Source organism: Ursus americanus, chromosome 12 (genome assembly GCF_024610735.1).
Source record: "Ursus americanus isolate L20-20 chromosome 12, mUrsAme1.1.p, whole genome shotgun sequence".
In the NCBI taxonomy this organism is placed as follows: Eukaryota; Metazoa; Chordata; class Mammalia; order Carnivora; family Ursidae; genus Ursus; species Ursus americanus.
Window position 1 is genome coordinate 49,437,539 of NC_142138.1, and position 25,249 is coordinate 49,462,787.

The 25,249-nt window shown below is 38.6% G+C and overlaps 2 protein-coding genes across 3 annotated transcripts in view; one reads left to right on the top strand and one right to left on the bottom strand.

The window, feature by feature from the left end:
- Positions 1-25,249, top strand: part of SNX7 (sorting nexin 7) — a 208,039-nt gene that overhangs the window by 163,593 nt on the left and 19,197 nt on the right. The window lies entirely within an intron of this gene.
- PLPPR5 (phospholipid phosphatase related 5) overlaps positions 20,904-25,249 on the bottom strand; it is a 118,645-nt gene continuing 114,299 nt past the window's right edge. For both annotated transcript variants that reach the window (XM_045801715.2, XM_045801714.2), the window contains exon 6: positions 20,904-21,644. In XM_045801715.2, coding sequence (XP_045657671.1) covers positions 21,612-21,644 — 33 coding nt within the window. In that variant the 3' untranslated portion in view covers positions 20,904-21,611. The remainder of the gene's footprint in view (positions 21,645-25,249) is intronic.

Genomic DNA, 25,249 nt, shown 5'->3' on the forward strand with positions numbered 1-25,249 from the left:
CTCTCTATTTTGCCTCATTTTTGGATACCTATTTTTGCTGGATATATGATTCTAGGTCCTTGGACATGTCAGGAAAGATGTCTTTATATTCTCTTTTGGTTTCCATTTCTTTCTGATAAGAACAGTAGCATTTTTATTGTTGTACTCATGAATAGAATGTGGTTTTTGCCCCTTGCTGGTTTTAAGATTTTTTTCTTTGTCTTTGGTATGCTTCAGTTTCACTTTGTTTTTGTCGTCCTTGTTGTTGTTTGTTGTTGTTTTAGAGGGAGAGAGGGACAGAGAGGGAGCAGGGTGGGAGGGGCAGAGGGAGAGGGAGAGAGCGAATCCTAAGCAAGCTCCATGCCCAGAATAGAGCCCCATGTGGGGCTGATCCCACCACCCTGAGATCATGACCTGAGCCGAAATGAAGAGTCGGCCGCATCTTCGGTTTCACCTTGATGTGCCCCAGTGTGGTCTTCCTAGCGGGGCTCGATCCCAGGACCCAGGGATCATGACCGGAGCGGAAGGCAGGCGCTTAATGACTGAGCCACCCAGGCACCCCGGCCTCTATCTTTTCATATATTTTCTATTCTGTTCCATTTTCTGTCTCTACTCCATCTGGACTCTAGTTGCATTTATTTACGTTAAACTATTTGACATTAGCCCACATATGTGGAAACTGTGGCCAGCAGTTTTCAGTCTTTTATATTTCCTCTCTGGAGGTGAGTTAGAAAGTTTCTACAGATTGAGATCACTGATTTTGGGATTACTCACACTTCTTCTGCCTTCTCAACTCCATTAAATATTCCAATAAATTCTTTGTTTTGGAGAGACTTTCTCTTCAGTTCTAAAATTTCCACTCAGTCCTCTTTTGGAGTTTCAACTTTTTGCTGAAATTCTCTATTTGTTCATACCTGTTGCCCATATCTTCTATTAAATTCTTTAACATATTTATAATAGTCCTTATAAGTCCTTCACTGCTTATTTCAATATTTGAACCATTTATGAAATCTTTTATTGGCCAACTTCCTGTGGACATGGGTGTCATGAGTCATCTTGCTTTTTGCATATCTGGTAGCTTAACTGTACACTGGACATTATAAATGATATCTCATAGAGCTTCTGGATGATGTCATTTTCCTGTAAAGAGGGGTTTTGTCCCGATAGACAGTTAAATTCGTGGCAGGTTACTTTGTTCTCATTTGCTGTTAGTCCTAGCACGTTCTCAGCGGAAGGATCTTAGGCTACGGGCCTAAATGCTCAGGCTTAGGCTTTCTGAGTTCTCAACCGCACGCTCAAGTTATTCATCAGCATCTCTCCATCTGGCTGGGAGGGCATGCCAATGTTTCCCCCGCACTCGGAGGCTCTGAAATCTCTGTTCACCTCTCAGTCCCCCAGCAGCTGTTCTCTGCTTATCCTCACAGACTCCTGCCCTGCACAGGCACAACTTAGAAGCCGGCCAACGACTCCAGGGGAAGCTATGCTAATTTCTCAGGCTTCCTCTCAGTGCTTTCCTCTCTCCAGGGCCCCGCCCTAACAATTACCGACGCCTTAGAATCCCCGAAGCCTAATACCCATTTCTTTTACACACTTAACTTTTTCCTCCATTCAGTCATACAGCTCTTTTTTACTTCTTCAATTTTCTGAGAAATGACTTGGAAATCTCTCCCAGACAGAAAGCCAGCAAGAATGGGAAATTGGCCTCATGAGCCTTCTTTCAAGGATCACAGCCTTGTACTGTCCATGTTTCAGGGTCTGAAATCAGTTTTTAAGAATTGTTTTCCCCGGTTTCATAATTTTGTATTTCATGACGATAAATCTAATACTAACTCCTCGATCATGAACTGAATCATGATATCGTTATTTTCAAACATTTTCAATAGAGTTTTAATTTTTTCCCTAAGGAAAAATATTTTAAATGGCATACTTTTTTTCAGTCTCCAAAAGATGTGCCGTAGGGGGCGCCTGGGTGGCTCCGTGGGGTAAGCCGCTACCTTCCGCTCACGTCATGATCCCAGGGGCCTGGGATGGAACCCCCCATTGGACGCCCTTCTCAGCAGGGAGTTTGCTTCTCCCTCTTCCCCTTGCTCATGCTTTCTCTCTCTCACGATTTCTCTCTCTCAAATAAATAAGCACATAAATAAATAAAATCTTTTAAAAAAAGAAAATATGTGCTGCAGAAATTATGAGTAATTAATACAGTGAATCACATTTTAAATGTTGATGGTGGTAGTGTGTGTGTGTGTGTGTGTGTGTGTGTGTGTGTGTGTGTGTGTGTATAGAAGGTAAGTTCCGAAGCTGGCATGGAATGGGGTGCCTGCTCAGTCAGTTAAGCGTCTGACTTCAGCTCAGGTCATGATCCCAGGGTCCTGGGATGGAGCCCCGCATCGGGCTCCCTGCTCAGTGGGGAGCCTGCTTCTCCCGCTCCCTCTGCTGCTCCCCGTGCTTGTGTTCTCTTGCTCTCTCTCTATATATATATCAAATGAATAAGTAAAATCTTAAAAAATAAAAGTTGGCTTGTAAAACAACAACCTCTTATCTTCCAAATTATCATTGAAGACTCCTTAGAATGGAGATGTACATACCACCTTTCAGGAAACCCGACCTCTTTGAGACCAGATGAGGAAGTTGGCTGCTGTAAGAAAACTGACATCTTTAAGCACTGGATCCCACTTAGTGCTCACACCGGGAGGGGAGATGGATGATGACTGAAGGAAGATCAGATTCATATCAGCTATTTTATGCTCTCCTTGAAGATATAATTTTTGAATAAAATGGTAGGCTTGTGTTTTTTCCATCTTTTTTTTTTTCCTATAGAGTGGTGAATTTTATTTTCTCTCTTCCTTTTCCTTTCTCTCTCTTTCTCACCTGAGTACTTGGCTAAGGGCATTTTTCACAAGCTTACTATGCGGAGCGGTCTCCAGCGCAGTGTATGGCCAGAGGGCTGAGTAGCTAAGTTGGTTATAACATAGAGCTTCCCTTAGTTTCTTTACAGGCTAGTTTGTTTCCCTTGGTTGCCTGACCACAGATATCATTCTGACTCTCATGAAGTATTATATTCAGTTTGTTTTGCATGAAATCAGTAGATGTTTGATCCGAGTCTGAAAGGTGCAAGGGGTCTGGCAAAGCCAGAGAGGGTTGAAAGCAAGTGGTCTTTGAAGAACTGAGACTAAATATTAGGTTGTTTGGGAGAACACCGAAAGATAGATAATTAGGTATGAATATTTATCTGATTATGGTAAAACCCCAGTCTCAGAATATTTATTTGCGCAGCAGTGTGAATGATTGGAAAAATGGGCATGAAACTTGAAGTCGGGAAGTAATTGAAAGCCTACTGTAATGGAAGAAGAGGAATTAAACTAACAAGAATTGATTTGGTGGAAGGGAAGAGCTGGATAATATATATATATATATATATATATATATATATATATATATATATATATATATATAAAAAATATATTTTTTTCTGGACTATATAATCCATAGTTCGGGTATTGAATATATAGCATGCTGTTCAAGCACACTGCATGGGCCAAAGTAAACATAATACACTAGATTACTAGTTAAGGATTACTAGATTACTAGTTAAGGAGAACCCTGAAGGAAAAAAAAAAAAACCAAAAACATTCCGTCCATTAGGTTATTGAGGATCATTATTTGATGATATGACTGAGCTATATTGGTGGCTCAATAAGCTACAAAGAAGCAGGGAGGTCTATAAGAAAGAATAAACACAAAAAACCCCAATATAAAAAAAAGTGAATGTATAACCCAGAAAAAGGCAAGGTTATTCTAATATTATTCAGTACTGTCGATAGCCAGGACTGCCCTAGGCAGGAGCTCGGAGAAAGGACCGTAATCATTATTAATAGAGGGCGCCACATGACACGTAGCTTCCCCCACAGTCTGGTAGAATAATGTGTCCTAACATAGATGGCCAAAGGTCTTAGAGAGCCAAAGGCTGCATGTGTCTTGAGAAAAACAACCAGAGAATCATTATCTTAGAGTCACAGACCAACTCCTAGCATTGGATACACAGACGTACATATATAGCTTAAAGTGGTTTATAAACCCCAAATTAGAAGTTTTCTCATAAAAATCCAGATTTCTGTCTTCTCTTGAAATATCGGAAGATCCAGTGACTCAAGGTCAATGGCAGTCACTGACAGGAGCTGCACATTGCAGCCACCAGCCCTTTCTCTAGTCATGCACCCCTTATTTATACAATGTAAACATGTTGACATAAAGACCAAAGGATCATTCATTTATATTATCTTCCTGGCCTTGCAGGCATTTGAGTTTTCAGTACTTGATTTAAGTTGCAAGTAAAGTCACAAGTGCCAGAGTTTTTCATATCTGGATCTAATAAAGGAAAAGCAATAGGACCCCTAAGGGAAAGCTAAAGGAGTTGGGATTATTTATTGTGAAAAGTACAATGAAATGTTTCTAGAAATGTCTTCAGCATGAAGTCTTTCATGTAGAAAGGAGGCTCTCAATTGCATTAGATTAGATTTTCTGATGAGGACCTATTTAAGGCAAAATTATCAAGTGACCAAATTTTATCAGGGGCCAAAAGAGCCACCTTTCCCATTGTCCCTTCCTTTCTCTTCAACATTGGACTATATCACCAGATCGCTGGGTCTGCTCAATGTCTTCTGTAAAATTTGCATGTGTGTGTGTATTTACGTGTTTGCATTTATAAAATATCTAAGAAGAATGGGATTTTATAATTATTACTGGCTTTAATTTGGGGGTACCATCTAAGGCGTGGGGTTTTTAGATTATTCTTTCACCAAATGTTTATTTAGTTCCTGGAGATAAAACAGGTTTGAGGTTCTTCCTTTCTTGGAGCTTAAATTCTAGTGGAGAAGAAAAATAACAGATAAATAATAAAAATAAACAAAATAAATAAATATGGATATTGGTAAGAGCTTTGAAGCATCCAAGGGTGATGAGGAGGGAGAGTGAATAATGGCTGAAAAGTGGCTATAAAAAGTCAGGTCACGGAAGGCCTCCTGGGAGGGTGACACTGCACCGAAACTGAACGTTAAGGAATCAGCCTGGGGTTCGTTATTTTCTGGACAATGCAAACAGCAAATATAAAGGCAAGAAGGACCTTGATATGTTCTAAAAGCAGAGTGAAAGCGGAAGAGAGCGGCAGGTGATTATGACGGAGGTGCATTTCTCACATCTGTAAGTTCCTTCTGATCTCAGGTTTCCTATTGTAAAATGAGGGACATACCAGCTCTCTCGCTGGGTTGTATGAGGATTAAATATAATCAAGGACGAAATAGTCACCTCTAGAAATAGTCCACATTTCTGCGCGATTAATTGTGGAACTTTCTGGGAGCAAATTCATTCTGGGGGAAGGAAGAAGTACACGTGCTTCACCCAGTAACGGATACCTCCTGCATGTGAGAGGGGAGAGATGTCTGAGCACAGAGTGGGAGTCAGCCAGTTTCAGTCCCATATCTAACTCATTTCTGACTACTGTGAAGCGTGCGGAATGATGGTGGTGGGGCAACTTAAAAGTGCTATTTACTTCCACTCACAACCCTTTAAGATATTAGAACACGAGCAACAGTTTTGGGGGGCACTGTGAGAAAGCAGAGATCTACAGGTCTGGAGAGTCCTTCTGTGTATTTCTGCAGAGACCATGGCTGGCTTCGATGCTTTGACTTAAGTGACAATACACTGGGCACTAGATGGCACTCCCCAGAGAAGGAGCCAAGTCAGGTGGACGAGATGGTTCCTGGTGGATGTGACACGCCTCAGCAGAGGCTGCTGTAGCACCTGGAGGCACTCACCTGACAGGGGTTGATGCCAGAGCCACTTAAGGACCAGGGTGGGACCCAGGAGATGTGGTGGCCCTGGACAAGAGTGGGGTATCAGTATTACTGCCCTGATGTTGCGGCCAGACTATCCTGGCAAAAGAAAAAAGCAATGAAGAGAGAGAGAAAGAGGGAGACAGGGGGGGGGGGGGAGAGAAGGAAAGAGAGAAGACAGTGTGATAGAGTAACTGACTGTTCGCACATAGGAAATGCAGGCTGGAGGTTTCCAGAGAAACTTAGGGGTTGGAGAGTAAAGGGCTGGGGAGCTGAATAAGGGTATAAGAGATAGAAAAATGTGTGTGTAATGCCTAATGTTATGCCAGATAGACAAGAGGTGTCCCTATAGAGTTGCCAGATAAAATACGAGATGCACAGTTAACTTTAAATTTCAAATAAATAATAAATAATTTTTTTTCTGTAAATATGTCCCAAATATGACATAGGGCATTCTTAGACTAAAATGTATCCATCGTCCGTCTGACATTCCCAGCTAGCTGGACATCTGTATTTTAGTTTGCTAAATCTGGCAACCTTATGCCCATAAAGCTCTGTTTGTTTTTAGGAGGCCCTATAGCTTGAATAATTGCCCCTTGCTATTTGGAAGCCATTATCAGTGTAGCAAACGTCCCAGCAGGCTTATTGCAGTTGGGTTAAAAATTATTTACTTAAAACACAGTGCCACCTAGCTGGGATTTGCTGTTTAACTATTTCATACCCATTTTGCATGTAAGATTGATCCAAGCAGTCACATCTGCCCTGTACTGCTGTACAAAACTTCACACGGTTCAGTATCATTCATTACCTATTGGGAAGAACCCCTTGTATCTAATGGGCATTTTTTCCTTGACCCTTCCCTGTCCCCACCCCAGTCAGCCAGCCAGCATTTCTTAAATACCTAAAAAGCACTCAGGCTAAGAGCTTAGTGAATGAACTACTAAGTTTTGAGGTGGAGGAAGTCGTTCAAAGAAAAAAAAAATCACGGGGAGGAACTGGTGAGGGATTCTAGGCAGTCTGGATTGTGAAGAAACTGAAAGGTGGACATGTGAAAAGACATTTGAATTTTAGTCTCCTTGGTAATTTTGTCTGAGGTCAGTCCTGGCTATGGCTCAGGATATCCAGGCTTTGAGACGTCCATCTCTAGAATTAATTTTCCTGTCCCGTAGTAGATGTAATGTCATCAGAGTGAATCCCACGTCTCATAGATCCTTGCTCCTCTTGGTGGTCAGGGGCATAGATGCACTTGATTCCTAGCCCTGAGTAGACGGTGCCCTCCCTATCCCACTCTGGGTTGCCAAGTTAAGCCTGATTCTGAAGCTGATTCGGTGATGGATTAGCAATGTCTGCCATGAAAAATTGGTTGGGGGAGGAGCAACGGACAGTGGAAGGTAAAGTTTGGCAAAATGGACCAAGAGTGATTTATCGTAAAGCTACCTTTAAAGGTTTCTTAACCTATATGTTTAGGGCAAGAGTAGCAAGAGCCAAGCGAGTTTTCAGGCCAATGCCCAGGACACTTGGTAGATCTTGGAGTAGACTTAATGTCACGGAGAAAAGCAACTGGGACTGAGTTGGCAGCGTGGGGAGGCGGGGGTCGGGGTCACACAACAGCTGTGACAAGAACTCCCAGTCTCTGCATGGAAGAGCAGGTTTTTAGGGCTGCCAGAGGGTTGGTTAACTTATTCATTGTTTCCAGTGTAGGTGAATGAGAATCTCACACGTGAGTCCTATCTAGGCTGTGCTAGAAATGGAAGCCCCACGGGACATAGAGGCCAAATACAGCACACAGTCCCACAGTTGTCCCCTCAGCGTCCCTGCCTACGGGGCTCATTGATCACTGGATTCTGTCCTGCTGCGCCTGGATATTGCTTCACACTCGTCACCGAAGAACAAAGGCAACAATTACTGATCTATTGGGCTGGATTTGATTGGAAACTCATTTGACATATCTGGTCTGAGACCAGATTCCGAGATAGCACAATTTTTACACTAAGTTCAAAAGAGTGAGGCTAATGACCCAGCTCTGGGACTGAACAGAGATGGAAGAAGAGCTGAAGTTCGAGAACAAGGTTACAAGAAGTCAGAGCACAGCCCGTTTCCTGAGCTTCATGATTCTGTTGCCATTAACTCATCTGGAGACCTAGATGGAATGCTCTGAATAAAGTTCCTAAAAATGAGGATGCTTTTGGTTCAGGGCTAAAGGAGACTTTATACTATCTGACATTTCGAGCTCCCTTAGCATTTTACTATTAAAATGTTTCCCCCTTTCAGGTGCATGTATTACTTGAGGACAAAAATATATATATATTTTTTTGACTAAAGAATAATTTGCATACAAGTGTGAATTGTTTGAATGGCTCTCAAAATTCCTGCCATATAAACTGACTTTTTAAATAACGCTATTTTACTTGCTGTTGTATCTATCTCACTTACATCACAGGGTTTATTTAATACCCTTGGTCTTTCAGAGTCATCAGCAGGATTTTAAAGCAGATATTATATAGAGGATGTAAATGCCAAGGCCTTTTATCTTATCCTCTCTACCCTCCAACACCTCCCTTCCATGTGCCGTGTCTCTTTACACTACTGTGACTCCTTTTCACAAATGCTGACGATATTGACTTTGAAGAACATGTTTCTTACACTTAGAAGTGGACATGGTTGCTTCAAACAGGTACCACTTTGCTTCAGAACTGGGCCCACTTTTTGATCCACTTTGTCAGGGTCTGCCTGCTCCTGGCCTGGATTTTACACAGTGCCGAGAGCAGAGACTCTAACTAGGGTTTGGGTTTCATCGTTGTACCTTAGTATCTGTGTTACTTAGAGTAAATTATTAAATATGTGTTACTTTCCTTATATGTAAAATGGGCGATAATAATATCAATAATAAAAGTGATTCGTAAGGATCACACGTGTGTTTCTGGCATATAGCGAGTGATCAATAAATGTTAGCCATTTTGTCGTTGCTGTCTTCTCCTTCCCTCCTCAAAGATTCCATAGCCTTCTTAATCCCCTCACCAGCTCCATTCTCTGCTCTATCTCATTCCCTAGAACCAATCCTGATCTGGACAACAGATATTTCACTATATTCAACCCCGAGTTATAGGGGTAGTAATCTATCCCTTCCTTTCTCTCCCTTTCCCTTCTCTCCCTCCACCTCCCTTCCCTTCTATCCCTTCTTCTCCCTCCTCTCTCTCCCCCTTTTCCTCCCCCTCCTTCCTTCCTTTTGTTCCTTTCCGTCCCTCCTTCTTTCTTTACTTCTTTATGAAAAACATTTACTAAGGGCCTATTATGAACCATGTTCTGCCCTGGACTTTGAGAATAAAGTGGTAATGAAAAGTTATCTTCTCTTTTAAAAATATAATCAATTAATACTTTCAAAGTGCTTTAGAATAGTCTGACACATAAGTGTTCTACAAGTGTTTGTTAAATAAACCCGAGCTTCTGCTTCATTCCCAGTATCTGATCCTAATCTTGTATTTCCACTGGGAATCAAAGTCTTATCTTGATTCTCACGTTTTCATGCCCATTTTGATAACAAGCCTACTAAACACATTTCAGGACTAAGGTTTGCTTTACATGTTTCTTCAGAAACAGGGCAGGGGTAAAGGAGACGGAAGTCAGAGGCACAGCCCCAATATCCCACCTCATTCAGTGGTTTCTGAACCATTGTCCTGATTCATTGAACGGCAGCTGCCTGTTCGTATCTGCAATAGCAACTACTCTGGGATCCTGTTCTCTGCCGCTTCAAACCATAGTGCTCCACACTGGGCCCTTCTGAGACAGACCAATGTACTAGATGACCTCTTGTTTTCTACTTCCCCGTTTTGGGAACGTTACTGTATTATTACCTCCCAGAATGGCCTTCTATCGTAGACAAGATGCCTGCTCCCCTAGCCCCGCTACCACAGTCAGAGCTACCCCATTGCAGCCCACCCCAGTAAGTTCTGTTCCTTTAAAGAAGCATGAGGCTTATTTCCCTTCAATATTGCTCTTTTTAAAAAAATCAAGTATCTCTAGTTCTTAATTGATGTGTAGGCTACTATACATAGAGAGGCTGCCAAGTAAACATTAGTTATACCATGACTAACTAGTAATGGGAAATAGATGGAGCCACAGTCTAAATAGTAATGAATATGGGCCTCATCTCCTGTCTGTAATTTCTGGGTAGGTAGTCCAGCAAAGAAGATTGCACTGACTAATCTCTGAGAATAATTTTAAAAAAACATTATTTTTAAGTTTAAACTGTATTTCAGAATATTGAAGCTTACAGAAGAGCTGTGAAGCTGGTACAGAACTGTTCCCGTGTACCCACACCCAATTTCCCCTATTATTAACCCCTTTCGTTAGTATGGCGTCTTTTTGCAGTTAATGAACCAACAGTACTACATTGTTGGCTCAAGTCCATCCTTCATTCTGATTTCCTTAGTACTTACCTAATGTCCTTGTTCTGTTCCAGATTACCATATTGCGTTTACTTGTCATACTTCCTTGGACTCCTCTCGGCTATGACTGTTTTCCAGACTTATTTTGTTTTAATGATCTTGATAGCTTTGAGGAGTACTGATTAGGTATTTTGTAAAATGTCCCTCAACGGAGATCTGTTGATATTGTTCTCATGGTTTAGATTGGGTTAAGGGGTTTTGGGAAGAGGTAAAGTGCCATTTTCATCACATCAAATCAAAGGCACATACCATAAACATGATTTATGACTGTTGATATTAATATTGATCATCTGGCTGAGGTAGTATTTGTCAATTTTCTTCACTGGAAAGTCACTCTTTTTCTTCCCTTTCCATACTGTCCTCTTTGGATGAAAGTCACCCAACTCAGTCCCCACTTAAGGAGTCGGGCGTCATGCTCTATCTCCCTGAGGTGAAGTATCTGTCTAAATTATTTACACATATGCTGCACAGAATTGTCTATTCTCCTCCATTTTTTAATTCAGTGATGTATTTATATCAGCATAGGATCATTGGTATTCATTTTATACTTTGGATTATAATCCAATACTACTTTATTCATTTTGTTACTTGAATTGTTCTGGCGTTGGCCATTGGGAGCCCTTTTAGTTGGCCCCTATATTCCTTCAACATACCTCCATCACTCAGTGTGTGTGTGTATGTGTGTTTGTCTGTTTATCACTTCCTTTCTTTCTAGGACTATAAAATGCCCCAGGCCCATCTTGCATGTTTTGTGTCCCAGTCCTAGAATCAGCTGTTTCTCTGAGGAATCCTGGGTCCTCTTATTGGAAGTTGGTATTAAAACCAAGATGTATGCATTGAGTGTGCTTCTGCTACCCAGATGTCATTGTTTCTATGCATTCTCTTTAGCAACTGGAACTCCATAAGGGAAGTTGAAGTTAATCTGAGCAGTTACAATGAAGAAATGAATGGGTTATATACCAGTTGGCATTGGAGTGAAATGGAGGTGAGAAATTGGTAGTAACAAATAATAAATGGCTAGAGGGAAAGTGGTATACCCTGAAGTGGAACCTAGATGGCCCCCCAAAGGATCCTGGGCATATCTGTAGCTAATGGCAAGAACCCAATGACAGTAGAGAAATTCAAAGCACAGGATGGGGGAAGACAATTGATTAAGGAAACTAGATTATTTTATTTGGAAAATATCAGTGAAGTGGCATTATTTTGTTATGGTTTTCATTAATATTCTCCAGGGAAACACGGCAAATTAAAAATGTCGGAAGCGGTTACTCATAAGCTATTGAATAGTTGTTTCTACCTTCATTATTTTTTTGTGGTAACCAACTTAAAGAGATTTTTGAAATATATATAATGATAGTATTTATATGGTACACTTTAATTTCTTAAAGCACTACCCCATTATCTCCATTTTACTCTCAGAACCATCCCCTGAGGTACGATAAATATTATTTACCTTCGTTTTGCTAATAAATAAATTGAGGGATAAAATGTAGTGGCTAGCTTAAGGTCAACATTTTAGCAGTGAAAATAAAATTAAAAGTTGGTTTTCTTTACTGTCAAGCTTGCATTCCTCCCACTGCCTATTCTAAGATTTCTCAACCTGGGTACTAAGAGCATTTTGGGCCAGGTCATTCTTAGTTGTGGGAGCTGTCCTGTAGTTGTCTTGTATGTTGTAAGATGTTTAGCCACATCCCTGGCCTCTACCCACCCGATGTCAGCAGCACAAGTCCTTCCCCCAAGTTGCCACAAGGTTTCTAACTATTGCCAAAATTCCCCTGGCGGACAACATCGAGCCCTGTTAGAGAACTACTGGACTTAGTCCATAATCTGCTTTCCAGCAACGAAGGCACAGATACTACCCCCCACCCCAAATTCCAGCAATCAAGATATCAAATGTTTTTAAATTTAAAATCCACATTCCACTGCAATGTCTCGGAAATAAGTTCTGGCTAATTACATCATTTACTCAATTTTAGGATCTATTTGTTTAAGATGTAGTACGTCATTTACAATATCAATTTAATACAGAAATCACAAAAGTGGTAATTTGAGGATTATCAATTTAAGATAGGATAAGGTTCAGTCAGATGAGAACACCTAACTAGTAAGATTTCAGTCAAGAGCAAATCCATTGAGTGGGGAATCATTGTTCTCCATGGCTCTTTTAACTAGAATTTTGAATCCATTATATAAACAATAGTGTGGGAGTACTTGTGAAACATTTGATAAAGATAACAAAATGAATAAAATATATTTTTAATTACTACAAATTTGTACCTTCTAGATTTCACTTTTCCATGTTCTCTTTAAATTTTATGCATTTACATATATGATTTTTACATCGCATAATTATAGGGTATAATTTGCATCCTTTTTAAAATTAAAATTATATCATAAACATTTTTCCTGTTGCTACATAATGTGCATAATTATCATTTTAATTACTACATAATATTCTATATAGTTGGTAAGCCATAATCCATTTAACCATTTCCCTATTGCTGCATATTCATGTTGTTTTTGATATCACAAATACCACTGCAATAATCATCTTCGTGATTATTAAATTATATTACTTTTGGACACAGATTCATGGAATGAAATTACTGAGTCAGGGTTATGAGCATTTTAGTGGATCATGAAATGTATTGCCAAATTGCTTTCCAAAGGGATTTACACCGCCAGCAGATATACATGCTTGTCTTGGTTACATTACATCCTTGCCAGAATTGGGCATTTTAATCCTTTCTCTATGTTTTATAATTTAATAGTCACAAAATTCACTTTGAGTCTTCTGTTGTTGATGCCAATGATCTAGGCTGTTGGGGGAAAGAAAAAAACATTTCTTGGGTGCCTACACTCGCTATGGACCATGCTAGGGAATTTGTACTCATTGCCCCAAATATCGACCTTACCTTCCCCCTCTTTCTCTCAGTAACCTTGCCCTGCGTCACTTCTCTTCATAACACTTATAAGCATTTGAAATTGTACCACACATTGACATCCTTCTTTATTTTCACTATAAACTCGAATAAAATGAAAACTTGTTGAGGGCTGGGATTTGATCTTGCGTGTAGCTCTCTGGGATAGTAGCTAGCGTGCAGTAGGGCCTGGATAAATATTGTTGAATGAAAATGTGAAGGATTTAATTAGCTAATCTCAATTTATGGTCATATCAAAGCTGACAGATGGCGGTTGGGACTGTTTACAGATATTTGGTGCTGTTTCTCCTAAGTACTTCTTCACTCTCTTGCAGTCAGGCAATGGTTGATTTGCTTTGGCCGATGAAAAGTGAGTAGAAGTGATGTGCGTCTTTTGGGGGTGGGCTATTTAAAAGCCAGGCACACTTACCACTGGTCCCTTTCCCCTCTGCCAGAGTTAATGCCTACATTCCAAATAGCATCTCCTCCACCAGCCTGGGTCTCATTTTAGAGTGGTTATTCAATTAATCAGAGCCTCCACGTGACCCTTGGTGGGCATGTGTGAAGCGGAAGTTAACAATAGTTCCTTTGAGCTGAGATTTGGGGGTTGACTGTTTCTGTGGTAAAATTTAGTGTAACCTGACGGTATAGAGATTAGTAAGTTTAAATAAGGGGGACTAACCCACAGAACTGGCCATGGACACGTGAAAATTCAAGCCTTTCTGTCTTTGCCTTGCCCCTGTTGCACAGCACCACAGGGGGTAAATTGTTCTGTGGGCTTGCTAGGGCTCTGTGCTGCAAACTGGGTGGTAGAATTCGGAGAAATTTACTCTCGCACAATTCTAGCGACTAGAAATCTAAATCAAGATGTCAGCAGACCTTGTTCTTTCTAAAGGCAGTGAGAGAGAGTTTGTTCCATGCCTCTGCCTGGCTTCTGCCAGTGTGGTGGCAATGCTGGGGTTCCCCTGGCAGGTAAAAGCATCACCCAGTTTCTGCCTCCGTCGTCGCCTGGTATTCTCCTGTGTGTGCTTGTGTCCAGATTTCCTTTCTCTCAGGATGCCTATCATGTCGGATTGGAGGCACATTCTACTCCAGGAGGACCTCATCTTCATCACTGGTATCTGCAACTACTCTATTTCCAGATAAGGTTACCTTCTGAGATGCTGGGGTCAGGCTTCAGCACAGTAAGTTTAGACGGGCACAATTCAATCCATAACAATAGGAATAGAAGTGCTTGCTTGGTCTGTTATCCAGAATGAAATTATATATATATTGAATTTTTATATGTAAACATTAGCATTTATTATAATACTTATTTAATATTATTAAAGTTAATGTTTATAAAATTTATATGTCATATAAATTTATAATATATGACACATACAATATATAATATTTAATATTAAAGTTAATATTTTATATATTTCTATAATTTATATGTATATAAACTATATATGTAATATATTATATGATATATATCATATATCACAAAAATCTACCATGAGTTTATGGATTTATTTGTCTATTTAGAAATGCATACATTTTACTATTTTTTTCTTTCTCCAAATTTTTATTTAAATTCCAGTTAGTTAGCATACAGTCTAATATTAGTTTCAGGTGCAGAATTTAGCTAGTGATTCATCATTTACATGCAACACCCAGTGCTCATCACAGGTGCCCTCCTTGATACCCAGCACCCACTTATCTATCAGGGTATAAACAGTGTATAACATTTCTGTAACTACATCTAGATTAACCTGGAGAGAAGAGAATTTAGCTTACTCTTGCTTCTGCTATTGTTACAGTGTTCCTGGAAATCCGTTGAATTAGAAGAGGCAGTAATAATGGAGAGGAATATGGAGTTGAAAAATAGCAATGCTATCTTTTTAAACTATATATATTGTTAAAGTGAACAATGTTAGAGTCTCAATTGATGGTGGCCCAGCTGGTATGTCCATATGTCTTTCGTATTTTGAGATTAAGACCAAGTATTCAGAATAAATATAAAAGCATCTAAAATAGTATGGATACGATCACAGATGCTGTCACCATATGTCTTATGAATTTCTGACTTAAAAAACACCAGGTCTATATTATTTGGCTTGTCTAGTCCGATATACAAGTTGATCTTCCTTAACACAAAGCACCAGATCACAATGACAACAATCTAGCTAAAACAGCTGAAATTTTCACAGCGTTGAAGTTTTACATTCAATCATTGACATTTAGGATCTCAAAAGAACACTTCATTTATAATAAAATGGTATCAACATTGTACCATAGACTAAAAGCATTTTCTAAGAGAGCAAATACAATTATTTGACGTCTATTTGAGTTCTCGCAGATCATGCCTTAAGATAACACCTGGAAATCTCATGTTACACTTTCTTATTTTCAGTAGTGGGGAAAAAAATACCCTGCCTTCAGTATACTTACCCACAACAAATATAACCATGGCCACATGTTTGAGGATCAGATAGCTTTAATTTGAACCACTGAAGGCCATCTGAAATCAGTAGCACAGCACATAATTCAGAGTAACAGCAGTGGAAACATCTATCACAAAGCCCATACATTTTATTTCGTGAGAGAGTAGAGGCCACCTTATCCTAATTGAGTTTTTTTGTTTTTGTTTGCTTTTTTGTTTTAATTTATTATGTTGTGTTAGTCACCATATAGTACATCATTAGTTTTTGATGTAGTGTTCCATGATTCATTCATTGTTTGTGTATAACACTCAGTGCTCCATGCAATACGTTCCCTCCTTAATACCCATCATGGGGCTAGCCCATCCCCCCACTCCCCCACCCCCCTCCCCTCTGAAACCCTCAGTTTGTTTCCCAGAGTCCATAGTCTCTTGTGGCTCATTCCCCCTTCTGTTTAATCGACTGAGTTTCACATCTGATAACACCCTTTTTACCTGTGTTCCACTGGCATCCTTCAGTTACTCGGTAGGACATTGTAACTATAGAAGATAAAATGTTAAGGGAATGAGTGCATAGCTGTTTTGGACTGAATTGCATCCCCCTCCCAGATTCATATGTTGAAGCCTTGACCCTCAGTGTGACTGTATTTTGCGACAGAGCCTTTTGGGAAGTAACTAAGTTTCAATGAGGTCATAAGAGGGGGCCTATTCTGATAGAACTGGTGTCTTTGTGACAAGAAGAAGAGACACCAGAGCTGTTTTTCTCTGCAGGTAACAAAGGAAAGGCCACGTGAGGACACAGAAAGAAGGCAGCTGTCTCCAACGCCAGGAGAGAATCCTCACCAAACATCACCTTGATCTTGGGCTTTCAGGCTTCAGAACTGTTGGAAAATAAATGTCTGTGGTTTAAGCCACCCAGCCTGTGGTACCGTGTTGCAGCCGCCTAGGCTGACTAATACAGTAACATACTGGAAACAGGTCAGAAGGATGCTAAGAGAGGTTTCAAGACAAGAAATAATGAGAATTAACAGCAGAGGGCAGAGAAAGCTCTAAGAAGGTAGACAGGAAAAAATCAAATAAATAATCCTTAGATCAAGGAAACAGACCCCCTATATAACTTCATAACTCATTATAACTCCCAAGAGCTTTACTTTATTAGAGCACCGAAAAATGATTCATACTCAAAAGGCGGAGTGGGTTAAATTCTGCATATTTATGTACTGAGCCAGAATAGCTGCAAGATAATTTAGAGAGATTACTTACAGTATTAAGCTTGAGTTTATTTGGAAAAAAAAATTGCTTTTCCTGATCTCTCTTCTATTCCTTCTAATGAATAGTCTGCATAGCTGAGATGGCACTCTAATACAAAGACATTTCTATCCATTCATAAGACGAATATTTCTTAATTTGACCAGAGAAAATATGTGACCAAATAATTGCAATAAAAAGAGATCTATAAAATAGTGAACAAATATGAGATGACAATTATGTTGTGTTATAACATAAAGCATGGAACATTTCTTTTAAAAAGAAAGCTTTGATATATTATATATATTAGGGATTTATATATATATGTATAAAACATATATATCCATATATAAAACATATATATCCATATATATATCAAACATATATATATCAAACATATATATATATATATCATATATATCCCTATAAAGGTCTGTATATGCTTCTATATATAATATACAGAGACTAGAAAAAGTGCTCCACTGAACCACAGATTTGTGAGGATTACTTTAGCACTTTAGGGCTTTTAAAATTCAGCAGTCGTCAAATTATACCATGTTGTTTATGGAGGCAATGCTTTTTGGTTAACCTTACCTGTTGCTGTAATCCACAAAAGCCTTCTTCGCTTTGTCCCAAGAGTAGGTAGCTGGCCAACCCCAAGCCACTTCTCCCACCCTAACTTTAAACAGACCTCTTAGGGTACTATCAGTGTTGGGACTGCTGAGCTGTCTAATCTGAAAGGGAAGGGACCGTGTCTGTCTTTCTAGCCACTGTTTAGTTGGCACATTGCCAAGTGGCTGGTGTGCAGAACCCATCAGTAAATTTGTTGAATGAAAGAAGGCTGAAGGACCTTCCTGAGTAGGAGCAATACCTCCAGGGAAACCTGATTACTTACTACTCAATGTGTCTCACTAGTTTGGAAAGATTTCTCTTTCTTTTTCTAATATTGATTTAAAAATATACCTTTTCTCCCTCCTGGGAAGAGAACATTTTTTCCTCTTTTGTACAAGAGATAGTGTTTCAGTGCAAAGTGAAAAATGGACCCAATTTATAAATGCAATAATATGAAGGTAAATGGCGCAGGATGGTGTTAGGATCGCCCTTGTTACGGATGGCATCTTTGAGACGTGAACTTCGCATTTTCAGCTGAATGCTAAAGGTGGTTGTATGTCCACTCCTGTATATTTTCTTATCTGGAGGCCCTTGTGAGCAAGGGCACAGATTTGAAAATATCGGTCTGTGTTTAGAATTTAGATCCTGTAATCCATCCATGGCACACAAAGCTTGGGGCGGGGCGAAAAGACATACTTTTTTTTTTTTCTTTTATTAAACCTTGACCATGTCCCAAGGTTTATCAGCCTAAGAACCAGCTGTAATCTAAAGTAAAGGGGATAGCGAAGCAGAATATAAATACTCTTATTTTTTTCTTTTTAGAAGAAAATCACTCACTTAAAATCTGGAAGAAATGTCCTTAATTGATATTTTAAAAGAGTCCAAAGTCACAAACTTCATTTCAAAGCCCATGTCTGGCAAATTGTGCAAAGATGCATGTTTCTAAGGTAAAAACAGAACCATTTGGTATATGTCCAGGGAACCTTTTGAAACATGCATTCAAAATTTAATAAATGGTGCCCTAGAGGCAAGAACGAGATCATTTACATCCATTCTTCAGCACCTTGCTGATCCAGAAGAGGCAGGTTACGTAGTAGATGGTACACCTGCTCGGTGTCCCAGGTGGCTTCAGCGGCTTCTGATTTGCAAATATGGAGGTTGTTAAGATCCCAGGACGGCCCATGGGACATAGGTGCCCAGAGAACTGGTCTAATGTCAACCAATGTGATTCCTTTGCAAGCGTTCTCCAGTCACTCTGACAATCCTTCGCCATCACACAAGTGTTATTTATTCGTCTACCCCAAGAAAGGATTTACCCCCCCAAAACAACAAACAATTTTTTTTAATTTTTAAAATTTTATTTGAAAAATACAATACACAGCAGAGAATTATGTCCTCCCCTACTGCTCTTTCACAAAGGAAACTGTATGGTAAATGTAACTGTGATATTTGGCTAGGATAGATCCTGAGAGAAGAGAGGCCCAGTTAGAAGTGGAAAAGACCAAGTCTGTCAAAGAAGGTTCACCTCTCTTTTAACATAAAAGAGCCTTTTAAATTATCTTAGGAATCAGATAAAACATGTGCAGAATTTCTGCCATGCAAACAGAGACTACTAAAATTTTCAGGCTGACCAATTTATACTGACCTGGGCCCCGAGTAAGTAGAATAAAAAGATGTCTTTATCAGAAAAGTAGGTGTTTGCCTGCTTTTACTAGACTAGATATGTACATATTTACAGATTCATATTTTCTTAAAGGTGTTTTTCATTATTCGCAGTTATAGCATCATGGTTCAGGGCTCTTTGCTGGCTTTTTGCCTTATGCGTGTGTATCTTTTTATTCTGAATTTCCGTCATGGCAGGATCATTCAATGCACAATCTTGGGCCCATGACATTTAATATTAGAGATGACCTTACTCCGATCCTGGATCAAATCTGGGTTTCTGGGGAATGTATATAACTCCTACATTTGGACCTGGTTTAACAAGGTGCAAAGACACAACATTTACACATGAATATATATCTAAGGCTTCCAACAGGAAAAACATTCCAAATTGGCTCCTTGGAAAACGGATTCTAGAACCTATAGAACTAATTTAACTCCAGAAGTCTTACTGGGAATCCTGCCTCCGAAGACATTATAATCATCCTTTTCACCTCCATTCCCTGTAAGTGAACTCCCTACTACTGTTATTGCCTAAGAAGGTCATTAAAGAGGATCAAGGCATTCTACCCTTTCTCGTGTTTAAAATTTCCAACAGAGTTGAATTGCTATAGAAGTCTGATTTGGTAGAAATATGGATTTTTCTGCTTTTGGCCCTTCAAAAAGTGTTTTAACTCCCATAGTGATGGCAAAGAGCAAGTAAAATCTATTTGGGGAATAATGGACAAGTCTTTGGTTATATTTATTTGCTAATTTCTGTTGAAATTATAGAGAAAATTTAAAGTTTAGTTTTTTTATTGTCAAGGTGAGGAAGATTTATTTCTGTCAATTAACTACTGCTCATATAAGACAAAGCTACTCAGGGTGGCTTTAAAGATTGTGAAGTTATGGTAGAAGAGTACATTTAATGGTGAAATCATAGCCCGGTTCATCTTCCAAATATTGACATGGTTTCATCCTTAATTTCATATGCTCAGTGTGAGGTACGTCTCCTGAGGGGTGGGGTTTAGGATATAGGGGTGAGGGCTGCAGAAGAGATACCTGACTTAGGTTTGGATTTTACAAAAGACCTCACATCTAGACTCTTGACATTATTTTTAAAGAAAATTAAAAATAGGTTACCATACAGTTGCAAATTTGAGAAGTGTTCATTCTTAAAACATAAATATTTAAAATATACCATAACTCTTATAACTCTATTTTGGTATTTCTTCATTTTTTAAAATCATAGGTAGTTGTCCAGGACTCTACTGACCTCTGAAAGATTTCAACGTGTCCAAAATGATATGATAGTTGTGGTGTATTAGAAGAGAATATTAGTTCAGGATCAGAAAACCTGAATTTAAATTTTAACCGTCTCCTACCAGTTGTATGGAGTTGGGCACATTATTTACCTTGCCCTGGCTTTATTTTTCTGATTTAAAGCCATTTTCAGTGGTTACACAGGGTTACTGTAAGGATTAAGTAAAATTATAAATGAAAATGTATCTTGTAACCTATAAATTATTACACAAATGCAAAGTAAAATGAGTTTTAACCGCATTTCTGGCATTGATAGACTTCTGTGTCAGAGTGTGGTTCCTTCCTGTTTAAGTTATGTGGAATTTTGATGAGTAAAAAGCCTAAGAATGGAGTCTTTCCCCCTCTTGAGACACTTTAATCAGGGAAAATTGCACAATACATAGGAACCTTTGCTAGATTTTGTCACTTAAAATATCCTAAGCACTGCCTGCATTCCAAAGCTACAAGTCAACAATTAAACCACAATTGTCAGGAACAAAAGTCCAAATAAATAATTTTTAATTATGATACATTACTTATTACAGTAAAAATTGGCATTTTCCCCTTCAAAAGCAGAAGCACCAGTCTTAGAATGTATAGTATGAATGGTATTTTACGTGAAATATAGCATAATATTATGTGCAAACATTATTTTAGTATAGAACATACTTTCTAAAAGTAAAGTAATTTCACACACTGAAATCTGTTAGAATGGAAATAGGTCATGCTGAATAGTAACATAAAACCCCCATGACTTTCAAAGTCCGCTTCAAATGAAATGTGATATACTGCTGAATAGATCTAGGAAAAACTAAAAAGCTTAACTAGCCCCAAATGGAAGGATTTCTTATACAAGATGACTTGTGTAAAGGTTTCCTTTCACATAGTACCGGTGATTCTGTGAGAAACTAATGTGAATGTTTTATTTAAGAATTCATCTTTTCATCGGGTCGTCACATTTTATTTAACACCTACTTTGTGCGAGGCTTTGTTGTAGGTGCTGGGGATACAGTGAAGAAAGACACAGTCCTGCCCTTGAGGAGCTCACAGTCTAGTGGGGGGAACAGATAAGTTGACACTGATTTTAAAATTATAAAAATTATTAGACAACTTTATAAACTTCTGTTGTCATCAAACAAACTTTGGGTGTTATGAATGGATGGTGACAAGGGACGATGTCCAATGCAGTGACAAACCATCCGCGTCAATATCATGTGACCTCTGCAAAGGCGGTGATATGGTTCTGAAAAAGAGAAAGGAATTGCAACATCAGAGTCCCGGGAAAATTGGCTCTGGAAGGTATTTAGTGCTTTTACAGATGATCATTAGCTTAATAGAAATCTGTAGCCCATTGATGTTTCAGTTGCAGAAACATACGTTTAAGTTCTATGTATTATTACATACGTTTAACTGCTAATGATATATTTTATTCAATATTCTTAATTCACCAAACAGATTAAGATGTGATAGTCACAATTAACACCGCAATTTGGAGAGATGAAAATGGCAATCCCACACATGTTAGTATTCTGCTCACTGGTAATGGAATTTTAATGTTGCGTGTTGCAGATTCAGATTCATTGCTCCCTGTGAGACAGATGGCACACAACCAGTTAGTGAAATGCTCTGACCGAAAGGCTTTTGCTGGTTGACAAAGATCTCCTTAAACACTTCATTTGTTTTCCGGTTTTATTGAGAAGTAATTGACATACATCACTGTATAAGTTTGAAGCATACAGCATGATGGTTCGATTTACATGTTGTGAGGTGATGACCACAATATGTTTAGTTAACCTCTATCTTCTTGTATAGATACAACTAAAAGAACGAAAAAAAAAAAGGAAAAAAAATCCCTTGTGCTGAGAACACTTTGGGTTTACGCTCTCAAGAACTTTCCTATATGTCATACAGCGGTGTTAGCTATTGTCATCATGGTGGTCACTACAGTCCTAGTACTTAGTTGCTTTAGAGCTGGAATTTTGTATCTTTTTACCACCTTCCTCCAATTCCCCCTCCCCACACTCTTCACCTCGGATAACCCAAGTCTGATCTTTTCTCTCTGTGCATGAGTTTAGGGTTTGTTTTTGTTTTTGTTTTTATAATCTACATATAAGTGAGATCATATGGTATTTCTCTTTCCCTATCTGACTTATTTTATTTAGCGTAATGCCTTCAGGGTCCATCCATGTTGTTACAAATGGTAGGATTTCTTCATTTTAATGGCGAATAATATTCCATTGTATATACATATACCACAGCTTTTTTTTTTTTTAAGATTTTATTTATTTATTTGACAGAGAGAGAGAGACAGCCAGTGAGAGAGGGAACACAAGCAGGGGGAGTGGGAGAGGAAGAAGCAGGCTCATAGCGGAGGAGCCTGATGTGGGGCTCAATCCCAGAACGCCAGGATCACGCCCTGAGCCGAAGGCAGACGCTTAACCACTGTGCCACCCAGGCGCCCCAATCCACAGCTTTTTTATCCATCCTATCAATGGACACATAGGTTGTTTCCATGTCTTGGCTATGTAAATGATGCTGTTATCAACATCAGGTACAGATATCTTTTTGAGTTAGTGTTTTTGTTTCCTTTGGATATATTCTCAAAAGTGAATTGGTGGATCACATGATAGTTCTATTTTTAATTTTTTGAGGATTCTCCATACTGTTTTCCATAAAGGCTGCAACAATTTACAATCCTACCATCTGTTATGCCTTGTGTTTTGATGATGGCCATTCCAGCAGGGATGAGGTGATATCTCATTGTGGTTTTAATTTGCATCTCCCTAATGACTAGCAATGTTGAGCATCTTTTCATATGCCTGTTGGCCTTTCATAAATCTTCTTTGGATAAATGTCTATTCATGTCCTTTGCCCATTTTTAAATTAGGTTATTTGTGTTTTGCCATTAAGTTGTATGAGTTCTTTATATATATTGGATATTAACCTCTTATCAGATATATGGTTTGAAAATATTTTTTTGAATTCCATAGGCTGTCTTTTCACTTTGTCGATGGTTTCTTTTGCTGTGCAGAAGATTTTAGTTTGATGTCCCACTTATTTTTGATTTTGCTGCTTATACTTTAGGTGTCATATTAAAAAAATCATTATCAAGACCCCTCAAGGAAATTTATTTCTATGCTTTCTTCTAGGATTTTCATGGCTTCAGGCCTTACATTTAAGTACTTAACCCATTTTGAGTTAATTTTTGTAAGTGGTGTTAAGTAGTGGTCCAGTTTCATTCTTTTTTTACATGCAAATATCCAATTATAATAGCAACAGCATTTATTTAAAAAAAAACTGTCTTTTCTCCATTGAGTATTCTTGGCTCCCTTGTCAAATGTCAGTTGACTGCATATGCTTGGGTTTATTTCTCAGCTCTTGATTCTGTTCTTTTGGTCTTTTTGTTTGTTTTTATGTCTCATGCTATCTTCTTTCTCAGGATTTCTTTGGCTATTTGGGGTCTTTGTGGTTCCATATAAATTTTATTTAGTTTATATAAAATGACTTTGGAAGCTTGATAGGGGTTGCATTGAATCTATAGATGGTTTTTGGTAGTGGTATTCACATTTTAATAATATTAGTTCTTCCAGCCTGTGAACATGGGATACTTGCCCATTTATTTGTGTCTTCTTTGATTTCTTTCATCAGTGTCTCATAGTTTTCAGAGTAGAGATCTTTCACTTCCTTAGTTAAATTTATTCCAGTATTTTATTGTCTCTGATGCTATTGTAAATAGAACTGAATTCTTTCTTTCTTAGAAAGTTCATTGCTAGTGTATAGAAATGCTACTTATTTTTGTATGTTAATTTTGTATTCTGCAACTTTACTAAACTCATTGTTTAGATCTAACAGTGTTTGGTCTTGCTCCTGATCTTAGAGAAAAAATGTTCAACTTTTCACCACTGAGTCTGATGTTAGCTGTGGGCTTGGCATATATGGCCTTTATCACGTTGACATATGTTCCTTCTATGCCTAATGTGTTAAGAGTATTATCAGGAAGGGATGTTGAATTTTGTCAAATGTTTTTCTGTGTCTATTAAAATGATCATACGATTCTTTTCTTTCATTCTATTAATGTGATGTATCATACTGATTGATTCGCATATGTTGAGCTATCCCTGCATCCCAGGGATAAATTCCACTTGTTCATGGTGAATGATCCTTTTAATGTACTACTAGTACAAGGATACCTTAGAGGTATTGAAGGTTTGGTTCCAGACAACCACAACAAAATAAATGTCACAATAAAGCAAGTCAAATGATGTTTTTGATTCCCAGTATATATAAGAGTTATACTTATACTATACTGTAGTCTATTAAGTGTGCAAGAGCATTATGTCTAAAAAAACAACGTGCATACCTTAACTAGGAAATACTTTTATTGCCAAAAAATGCTAGCCATCCTCTGCGCTTTCAGTGAGTCATAGCATGACTGCAGATCAGCATAGCAAATATGATCATAATGAAAAAGTTTGAAAGAGTGTGAGGATTATCAAAATGTGAGACAGAGGCATGACGTGAGCAAATGCTGTTGGAAAGCAACACTGATAGACTTGCTTGATGCAGGCTTGCCACAAACCTTTAATTTGTAAAAATCACGGTATCTGAGAACTGCAAGAAAGAGAAGCACAATAAAATGAAGTAGGCCCGTGTTTTATTGGGAATTTTAGCATGTGTAGACATCAGGGATATTGGCCTTAATCTTTTTTTGATTAGTATCAGGATAATGTTCACCTTATAAAATGAGTTTCAGAATGTTTCTTTCTCTTTGATGTTTTGGGAAGAATTTGAGGATTAGTGTTAATTCTTTACATGTTTGGTAAGCTTCACCAGTGAAACCATCTGGTC